General features: G+C 34.3%; 1 protein-coding gene across 1 annotated transcript; it reads right to left on the minus strand.

The window, feature by feature from the left end:
• Window positions 1–6,494: 6,494 nt before the first annotated feature.
• Window positions 6,495–10,957, minus strand: LOC120148835. Its single transcript, XM_039161845.1, has 7 exons — window positions 10,493–10,957; window positions 8,099–9,811; window positions 7,944–7,970; window positions 7,544–7,685; window positions 7,059–7,145; window positions 6,837–6,965; window positions 6,495–6,683 (listed from the first exon to the last, which is right to left on the minus strand). The coding sequence occupies exons 1-2, from the start codon at window positions 10,562–10,564 to the stop codon at window positions 8,633–8,635; spliced, it is 1,251 nt and encodes a 416-aa protein (XP_039017776.1). The 5' UTR covers window positions 10,565–10,957; the 3' UTR covers window positions 6,495–6,683; window positions 6,837–6,965; window positions 7,059–7,145; window positions 7,544–7,685; window positions 7,944–7,970; window positions 8,099–8,632.
• Between the last annotated feature and the right edge of the window lie 311 nt (window positions 10,958–11,268).

Consider the following 11,268-nt stretch of genomic DNA (forward strand, 5'->3'; position numbering starts at 1 on the left):
AAACTAAAGGATAATGTAAACTTTGTTATAATGAGCCAACTAAAAGAAGATATGTAACTCTAATCTAGTGCATGAATTGAAAACCTCAAATGCATACAAGAATTATTTTAATGATGTTGTTCCCTTTCCCCGGTCTGTACACGAGCATAAAAGAACTATAAATTTAAAACTTGAGCAGAAATTGAAATTGGTCAACGATTGATGGATGAACCATATGTATTTTCTTCTCAAGTGAAACAAGTATTTTACTGTCAGGATCCAATGGATGACGGTTGGTATGTTGTGCTCCGTAATACTCCCAGAGACTTGATAGACATCGGGATGGAAGTAGAGATGAAATTGAAACAAGATCAGAATGTTTACCTCTACTACCACAAAACTTAGATGAAACTATCACAAATACAACACAATTTTAATGGGTTCGGGAGGACGTTGATGAAGATATTTATGACAACTGACATTACATAATAATGTCGTAAGATTTTAGATCTTAATTTATTTATTTATAATGTTATAACCTTTAACATGTTGTCTTTCAATATATTCATTAATTAATTCATTTTTTATTACACATGTTTGTTTATTACAGATATCATGCCGAGGAGAAAAATAACTGATTTACGGGTTATTCGAGCTTCAGAACACCATGAAGAAAGAAATAACGAGGAATCGAATACATCTGAGTCTTCTGAAGTTCCTGAAACTGTTGAAGATGTAGAAATTCAAGGTAATCTTCGAAACTTTAGTTACTACTTTGTTCATTTTCAAAACTTACATTTAATAATTTTTTACATAGTTGAAAATGCTGGAACGCGCAAGACTCGAGGACGTAGAACGTTGAAAGAATTATACCAACTTCCTCCTGGGCACCGTTTCAAAGTTTCAAGAAACGATGCCGATCAACCTATTGGCCCAGAAGCACATCTTCTATCAGGTTACTTAGGCATAGTTGGACGTAATGTGAATATGTTACCGATCAATTATGAGTTATGGCGCGAAATGCCTAATAGTAACAAAAATCAAGCGTTGGATTTTGTTAAGGTAATAATGTCATTATAATAGATACTCTATAGAAATTCAATACTAATTTATACTTACGGTGCACACTTATTTGTTGTATAGGAGAAATCTTCTTTAGAGGTCTGTGACTATTATGTGACGTTAGGGAAGAGATGGAGGGACCACAAGAGCTCCTTAAAGAAGAAATACTTCAAGAATGATCTTAGCCTTGAAGAGAAGCTGCAAACAATCCCACCAGGAATGAGTCAGGTACCAATGGGCAGATGCAATCAGATTTTAGAGTTCACAAAAAGGACAGGTATGATGTATTTTTTAGACATAATTGTAACGAATTGAAAATCATCATTAAAAGTTGTTGTTTGAGATTGTAGGACCGAGAGCATGTTGGTGTTGCTAGCAGGCAACAATAAAAGTTTACGCACACGGCTGGATCGAAGAGCTTTCTTTGTATAGCTCACGAGGAGGTATTATAGATTATTGACATAGTTTTTTGTATTCCATTTACATACTAACTCATACTAATTATATTATGGTACATTGTAGGAAAATACATCTGGTTCTAAAGTTGGTCGAATCCAACTCTTCGACATGACACATACGAAGAATGATGACACTCCTATGACTGTTGACGATGCATAAATTATGGTACGTTTATTGGGTATATGTTTTAAATTTACCTGACTTTATTTATATTTGTACCATGACATTTTTTATTTTAATTAATTATTAACTTTATTATTAGGAAAAATTGAGAGAGAAAAGGGCGAAATATCATGCTACTGCTTCGAGTCATTGTATTGTTAATGATGATGACATTGAAAACCAAGCTATTAATGATGTTTTGGGTCCTGAAAGATATGGTCGGGTGCGCTGTCAAGGATCATTCGTTACTCCCACAAAATATTTTGGATCCAGTTCATCACAGTACATGTCATCACGTCTCGATCTTCCCAATTAGAAGTTAGTTGTTTAAAAGAAAAGTTGGCTGAGATGGATCAACAAATGGCTAACTTGAAAGCGAAAAATGAAGCAAGGGAAGCAGCATCGAAAGCAGCCAGAGCAGTAACGGAAGCAGAGAGAGAAGCAGCGACAGCACAGAGAGAAGCATCATATCAGCAGAGATGTGAAGAATTTGAAAAACGACTCAATGATATGATGCAGATAATACAAAAAACGTAACCTCAGAATCCACCATCGTAGTCTCATTTATGTTATGAGCATTCTATTAATGTTACTGAATCGTCTTTAACTGAACTTATATTACATTAATGAAAACTTTTATTTATTATATTGAATTTGATGTTGCTTGTTATGGATATAGAGTTTGATGTTATTGTTGTTTTGTTTGTTGGATAATGGAACATGGTGAAAAAATAGATTTGGGGTAATCGAACAAAATTTTTTTATTGGTTAAATTATGTGTTATTTAGCGGCGTTTGTAACAAAAAATGCCACAATATATCATACATTTAGCGGCGTTTTAGGATACAAGCGCCACTATATACTAGACCTTTAGCGTCGTTTGTAGCATAAAAATGCCGCTATATATCGGACCTTTCGCGACGTTTGTATCCAAAAACGCCTCTAAATGTATGGTATATTGCGGCATTTTTTGTTACAAACGCCGTTAAATCTCAAAACCTTTTGCAGCATTTTTGAGAAAAACGCCTCTAATTCTCAACACTTATAGTGGCGTTTGTGAGAAAAATGCTGCTGAATCTCAACACTTATTGCGGCGTTTGTGGGAAAAACGCCGCTAAACACCACCACCTATTGTAGCATTTGTAAGACAAATGCCGTTAAATATCAACACCTATTGCAAACGCCGCTATATATCGTCACCTATTGCGGCGTTTTTCGATAACAAATGCCGCGAACTTTAGCGGCGCTATTTTCAGTGGTGCTTTTTGCGGCGTTTGTCATAACGCCGCAGGTGTTTTTAGCGAAACGCCGCTATATGTTAAAAAAAACACCGTAAAAAATCAGTTTTGCTATAGTATAAGTGCCCATTATGTTATGATATGAAGAGTTGGATATGTCGATATATTAATATCTTTGATAATTGAATAATATATAATAATTAATGGAAAAACTCATTGTATGTTGCACTGAGAGTCGTAGGTACATTTAACATGTCATTAAGTTGAGTACTTTCAATTTAAGTTATGGTACATTCGAGTACATGATCTGCACCGTTGGTGCTCATGTTATGATTGCACTTGGAGTGCATTATATGTTTCAGTTAAGACTGAAATTGTAATGTGCCCTGTGTGCACCTTATGTTCTACCCACATACCTTGCATTCTCATAAATATGCATTGGATTACGAATTTGAAAATAAGTTCTGATTCAGAAAATAAATTTTGAAATGCGAAAGTATTTATTATGAGCATGAAATATGAAAATGAGTATGTGAATGAATATGAAAGTGGAAAATGAGAATAAAATAAGAAAGTTATGAAAAATATTTGAATGAAATAGAATATGACACGATTGTTATGTTTATTATTGATTATCATGCTTTTGAAAAAATCACGAGATGATGATTTTCATGTTTCTGATAAGGAAAGACGACTTGAATAAATCGGTTTGGATATTTAATGATTTTCTTTGAATTTAAGTTTAATGTTTTGAATTGCTATGATATTTTAAGTTAGGTTTTATATAAAGAAAAATAATGTTATGATGTTGTTAAGTTGTTTAACATTTTATGTCACCTTAGTTTGTTTCTAATGTCTCACTAAGTTAATATTTAACGTGTGATGATTTTCAAGCGTAAGTAAAGAAGGGCAAGGAGTCGAGTTGGCATCAATCAACAAAGAATAAATATATGTATCAGTAATGGCATCCTACTCTTTTAAATTTCCTAGATGACATGTATACGAATAAGAAATGTCTAAGATATATTATTAGGGTTATAAATATGAATCGAAGTTTTATATTTTAGATAAAAATTATATTTTACGAGAACAAAGAAATATTTTAGATGACATGTATATGAATAAGAAATGTCTAAGATATATTATTAGGGTTATAAATATGAATCGAAGTTTTATATTTTAGATAAAAATTATATTTTACGAGAACAAAGAAATATTTTAAAATTAGGCAGTTTTTAAGCAGTATTGTTTACTATTGAACTACTAAACTTTTGCCTAAAATTAAACTTGATTTATATGATAATTATTATTTTATGATTTTACACGATTAATGGAATAATTGTAAAGTTAATAATGTAATGTTTTATAATGTAACAAAATTTTAAGAATTTATGATCAGTGAATATTAGTAAAATTGATGTGACATTTTTAACTCATATTTTGAGACGTATACGGGCTATGGGTGTTACACTTCTAATTAACTACAGTGCGTAGACAAGATCTTTGACAAACCCACATATACAATAGAATGAAATCCAAAGTTTGACTACCATACCTACCTAACTAGAAATAGACATGATTATCCTATGGTACTTAAATTACCACTATAAGTATCCTCCATCAAGTTTGAACAAGGGACTGGAGCCTTTACACCTGTACCTCGTCGCCTTCATCTTCCTCCTTAAAAGTCATCTCTTTCTTCACAAAAATATTAGCATTGACTCTCCACTCAAATATTTAAAGTTGAGTGTTCAAATTAAGAATATAAAAAAACTGAGTGACTATTTTTTTTATAAGCGAGCAATGAGCTATAAATACAAAGTCTATTAAAGACAAAGGGATAGAACCAGGGTGAAACCGGGCACTGATAGAGAGCCATTGCTCCGCATAAAATGGGAGATTATTCATCTACCCCTCTAAGAATATATATAATTTTACATATTAATACATGGTAAATTATATTTTTAACTTCTTCAATGATAAAATTCAGATATAATTCCTCTGAAACTATAATATTAGGCGTGTCATGCAGAAAGGGGATGTGGGTGAATGGGGAACAAAGGATCTTTGGTGGCTGAAGAGTATAACATTAAAAATCAACATATTAGCACCAACAGGATTAGTTCAAGTAATAAGTTAATTTGATATCACTTAAATAATGTTTTAAATTTAAATTTTTGTGTATGAAAAATATACTCACTTGAAGGTCCATCCATCAAAATTAAATGTATGATACAATAATTTAAATTAATCATGATGAAGTCTTGAAATCGAGAGGAAAAAGAACCGACACACCCATTTGCTATTCCTAAGGGCTGTTCAGTTACATATTTAACATCCTTCGCTGCAGTCAGATTCAGCAATCTAATCCTCCATCCAGTTGCCATCAAATAGGACAGCTAGAATGCCATCAACAACTCTATCCATTATTATTTTTAATTATCACCATATGCATCTATAAGACCTATTCATAAAATTAAATGAAGAATTAATTGACACAAGTTTGACCCATATTTCCATGAGTTTAATAGTATATATTGACAATAATTGCACAAATTAAAAATACATATATATATATATATATATCTATATATATATATAATTTGATAAGCAAAATATTGTTCTCTATAGAATATCTGGATTTTAGCAGTTGCATACTATTAAAAGAATATGAAAATGAATCAATCTATTTTCGTTTACAAGAATATGAAAATATTGGAAAGCTTTTATTGCATCCATGAAGCTGTGGAGATCTAACCAACCCACTTTTTTGATGAGCAGCAGTTGGACCACCTACTAGTGTACCCTCAGGAAGTTTAACATAAATGTCCCCTGCTGCCACTGAATGCTGCCTTGAAAAGTTTTGGAAAACCATGCTATGCATACATCTATGTATGGGAACCACCTCCTTGCTTGCCCAATTTCCTGAATGCTCGACCACCATTTGATCTCAAAGTTTGGAATTGATTTAGCCGTTTAAATAGGTTTTTTTAAAAGCACTGTCAAAGGACGAAGGTATTAAACGCATGGAAAGTGTTTGCCGCCCCAAAGTTGTCTTTATTAGTTTAAACAATTATCAAATTAAAAATCTTTCATAAAGAGAATCTAATATTGTCGATGTTTGTTGGGAATATTTCCTCTTAGTTTATTGTTCCTCATTAAGGGCTCGACAAGAGATAATGGCAACATCGATGGGACTGGGACTCAACCAGATATGTTGTTATCACTTGCTTCGAGAAAGTAAAGGCTCTTGAGTGAACCGAGATCGGGAATCTCACCGGAAATATAGTTTCGTTGGATTTTAAGTCATCTCAGGCGTGTTAGGTTGTTAAAGCTTGAAGGAATGGGTCCATGGAGATGGTTGTTGTAAAGGTAAAGTTGAAGGTGAGGGAGTGAGCCAAGAATGGCAGGTATTTTACCGGAGAGTTGGTTCCCGGAGAGACCGAGTCGATGCAAGCGAGTTAAATTGGAGAAAGAGTCCGGAAGTGAGCCGGAGAAAGAATTGTCGGAGGTGTTTAAAAAAAGGAGGTTCCATGAAAGAGATGAGTTTAGCAGAGTAACCAATTGGATCGATAGATTCAATTCTGCCTACTATAAAGCTATTTCTTTCCAACTTATAATTAGTAATTACATGAGACTACCACTAAACAAAGGTGACCAAATTGCACATACAGCACAGTTCTAACATGGGGTTCCCGAGCTCAACTTTTTTTCTGCCACGCCATTCAAATACTGCCTCACACAATTCTGGTTCGTCTCGAAGATTAATGGGATCCCCCTTATCTGCAAAACAGCCACTTTCAGCTTAACATTTCTCTAAACATTTATAGATGAACTTGAGCATGAAAAACAAGAGGTCTACTGCAATGAAGTAGGCATGTCACGATGTCCAATACTTGTTACCATATATTTACGAAAGAAAGATAAAAATAATACCAGGATCACATCTCCAGATTTAAGGCCCAGGCTTTGCCCACGAGCTACTTTATTCTCCTTTATCCATATCAAGCATTTGCCAAGAATTTTAAGATGGAAAGATCCATCTTCTTCCATATTGATGATTGCCTAAATATATGAGGGGAACCACAGAAGTAGTATTACATGTTAATAGCAACCGTTCAAGTGGTAGTACTTATATAAAGACATGGTTTATCTTACTTGCTGCCTTGACACTGTATTTGCACATCCTTGTCTTCTCAAGTCAATGTCAACAATGAAATCTTCTGTCGTTCTACCAAGTAAAGTCTACAAAATTAGAAGTGTAAAGCATTAAAGAAAAATAAAACCCATCAAAACTATAAACTCTATTAGCTTAAAAGCGCAAAGCTCCAAAAATGAAACCATGGAATTATGTTGAAGTGACCAAATGAAGAACAAAATACAAGATGGTTCCCTAGACGATATAGTTTCCTAACCAGGAATAGTTATTTATCCAGTCTTTGGCTTAAACGAATACCAATAAGCATTTCATAGATAACTAGGTACTCACTCAAGTGTATGATTAAGAACCCCACCTAAATATAACAATAACATAGCAGTATTCTAGAAAGTATCATTCAAATGGTAAAGGCAACATTGATGAGAAGAATGGTAAAAGTAAGGATATAGTACGAAAGCTTAAAAAAGGGAAATTCTTAGAATACCTCATGTTTCTTAATATAATAATGATTGAAATTGCGGCTTTATAGGCTCCATGGGATGCAATGTCCCTCTGCATGAAAGAACGGTAAGCCTGTTCCAGCCTCATAATTGCTCTTATTCTGTCCACATGCTGATATTTTGTAACTGCACAGTGAGAAGTAATATATTTTCTTCACCAATAAAGACAATATTCAATATTAGAGAGAGAAAATCTGAACCCAAAACAGGTGGAGATGCATAAGCATATATATATGACAAACTATTCCTTTATCTCTTGATTCTTCTGCTAATGATAAAAGAGGTGAAAAAAAAGTAACAACAAGAGTCACCATACTACCAAAGAAGAAAATTGATAGATGCAAGTAAAAGTTAGCAATTCATCTTAGTGGGTTGACTAGTTACCTTCCTGATCACACAAATCTTTGTCATCTGGATACAAGTCCATATCAAGGATCAGTTCATAAAATCATAAAAACAAGAAATAAAATGGGAGTTAATAATGATGACAATAATAGAGGTAACAACCATCGGAATTTAATGACATAACATTGCCTCACCGACTGAGTAATGAGGAACATTATCATCACTTTCAATATGTAACTGGTTCTGGAGAAATAATCGTTTGTAGAGCATCCACTTCTCGTTTTATGGAAGAAGGATTCACCAGTGGGAAACTGTTGTGGTTATCAGAACAAAGAGCATGTTTCCCTGTTATAGAATTAGCTGAACTATGATTCGTATGCATTCCCAGTAAATTTTCTTCACTATTTTCCTTTGGCAGTGTTGGTGGGAAAGTGCCATCACTAGCATTAATGGAATTACTTTGGGCTGAAGCATTGGATAGAAAACCATCAACTCTAGGAGCTACACACGGGTAATCCTCACATTTAACTACTGCATGGAGTTGACCAACTTGGTATCATATGTGATCCTTTTATTTGAGAAGATCCATGTGATTGCCCAGGATCTATTTTATCTCTCTGAACCAGGATGGGACCTCTCTCACTAGCTTTCTGACCCCGAGAAAAATCTTTCATGCATGCAGATAATGGATTGCCAGGTTCCTTGTGTCGTGCTGAGGAAACAGTCAATCAGCATAGCTGTTTGGGGAAGTCAACATCTTCATTGCATGGAATTTCCGGATCCTCACTGTTTAAAGCGCAAGAAGAAAGATTTAGGACATCTGAATTGCAAGAGACAGGCCCATCCTCAGGGCGAGATCCTGCAACTTCATCTGATTCTCTGAGGCTTGAACAAGAAACTTTTGCAAGATTAACTTGAGTTTCAATTGTCATTGATTCGGTCATCTGATCTTGATCACCGTTGTTTGGTGAACTTGCCAAAAGTGAGCGCAAGCCTTCAAAGAAAGACTTATCAATCACATCTTTTGCATCAGCATCCAATAAAAAAGGTTCATCATTCATAAGGGTATTGGTTATTTCCATCAAATAACCTTCAGTATCAGCCATTGTATTTTCTGAAGCCTCACATAGTATTTCTGATTCAATCTGGGAATCTGTACCAACAGCATTATGTCCTGATACATGATTGCTCTTTGCAACACCATCGCCGGGTGGTGCACATATATCTCCTCCGTGAAGGACTGTTTGCCCAAGACCATCATCAGCAGGAATAGCTGATGCAGAGAAGCCTTCATCAGTTCTCCAAATTGACAAACCATGCTCCACAATTAATGAGTTGAAGATCTGGTTACCCTCAAACCAAGAGCAAATATTCTCTTTATCATTATTCTCTAGCAAACTGTGCATAGAAAATTCCTTGGATTCTTGCAATTCCTCTGTACCAGAGCCACTCTCAACAAGAAATTGATTCTCTCCAAGTATTTGAGGACTTTCCTGTATTTGAGGAAAAGAACAATGCATGACATTCACATTTGTTTCTTGAACCACGAAATGATCTGAGATTGGATTTCCAGGTAAAGGCTCATCTTCAAGCCCAATAGAGTTGCTATCATTAGGTTCAACAAGTAAACTCGGATCCATTGAGTTAAAGGGATCATTTCGAATTCTTTTACACAATGCATCGTAACTACTACCTACACTCTCAGACTTTCTCTTCCCAGGCAAACTATTGCTATCGTTTGCTGTGCTAGAAGCAGAACATTCAGACTCAATCATGTGAGATGAAGCCTCCTTAGAAATAACTGGATTATAAAGGAGAGAATGCAATCGACCATGCAGTTCTCTAACTGTGAATTTTCTAGAGAACTGCACTGCACCCTTCGCAAGAGATTCCAGAGAAGCACCAGCCTGAAAACAGATATGAAGAAATATAATGATACATCACCAGCGTACAAACATAACCATAGAAAATTGAATTAGCGTTGAGGTGATAACTTCTTGCTTACTGAACGATTTAGATCGCATTCCAGGTTAATCAATATTCATGCTGTCTAGTAAAGTTACAAACTTCCATTCATGAATAGAATCTAATTCATCAGTGATGTCCATAAAATAGGTTGCAGTTCCAAATTTAACACTTTGACACAGACTAGACAATGTTTACAAGTACTATATTTTCAACATGGTAATCCTCTCCATTGACAGATATTGCAACCATAATATAAGTGCTAGATTCCTTATCTTCATAAATGTAAATGCAATAATCTTCTAACTCATTAGTGAAAAACGCCTTGTATTGCAAATATTTCATACTCAACGGTACCAATATATATATAAAAAAAGATACGGTCAAATAAGCTCAAACATTCTAATAACAAATAATAAAATAGAAGAGGCAAGAAAACAAAAATCATTAACTTTCAGCTACTAAAAAAATCAAAGAAAACACGAATATATAGGTATATCCGAATTAACAAGAAATAAAAAAAAAAATCGAATGTGAGGCTAGAACAATAAAAAAACCTCAAAAAAGTACCAAAACACTTATATCTCCCCCCTTCAAAAAACAAGTAAAAAAGAAGTATATACCTCAATAGCGTTCTTCAACAAGAGGTCATCTTCAGGTATCCAAGGGGGGACGACTGGACCCAGAGCCCCCATCTATTTGGAGCTCAACAAAACCTGGAAAAGCTCCTTCAGACCCTTTTTGTTTTACTTCCTCTTCTCAAGGTTTCTCTCTCTGAAGCAGGGCTCTCTCCTAGTGTTGTACATGAAAACAAAGAGAGATTGTGGGGTCAAACCCTAAAACGAAAGGCAAAGAGAGTATGAAACCATGGTTGCGCGAGAGGTTATTGTCGAAGGTGGGGATACAAATAGATTGGGTGATTTCACAGCTTTACACTCAAATCCGAGTGTCGTAAAGTGCAAGCTAAGACCGAGTTTTGACTCTTAGCGTCGGCTTTTCCCCCCTTTTCCGGTTTATTTTTTTATGCGACGTCAATTGTATCGGCGGTAGCTGTTGCTTGCGGCGCAGCGTGATTGGGTTTTGACCTTTGACTGAAGAGAGTCCGTTACCAATCAATAGTATATACGGAATAATATAATTAATTTAAATGGTATATATTTTCAATTCTCACTCAATATTATATACGAATGAGTTGGCATATATAAACCATTAAAAAATATTGTTTTTAATTTTAAAAAACCAATCATTTAACTAATCAAATATAAATTTAATTTACATCTCTGTTGATTTAAATATATTTAAATACATATTGATCTTATTTTTTAATAATTTAAAATGATTACAAAATAATATTTATTTAAAAATGATTGATAATTAAACATTATATAAATATTTATGT

This window comes from Hibiscus syriacus, unplaced genomic scaffold (genome assembly GCF_006381635.1).
Source record: "Hibiscus syriacus cultivar Baekdansim isolate YM2019G1 unplaced genomic scaffold, ASM638163v2 tig00002759_pilon, whole genome shotgun sequence".
Taxonomy (NCBI): Eukaryota; Viridiplantae; Streptophyta; class Magnoliopsida; order Malvales; family Malvaceae; genus Hibiscus; species Hibiscus syriacus.

What these genes read in the sequence shown, in the direction of transcription:
- LOC120148835 (XM_039161845.1), bottom strand. Translation starts at nt 10,564, where the DNA reads ATGGGGGCTCTGGGTCCAGTCGTCCCCCCTTGGATACCTGAAGATGAC. An exon ending in TGTTGAAGAACGCTATTGAG is followed by an intron (nt 9,812 to 10,492) that starts GTATATACTTCT and finishes ATCTGTTTTCAG; the next exon opens with GCTGGTGCTTCTCTGGAATC.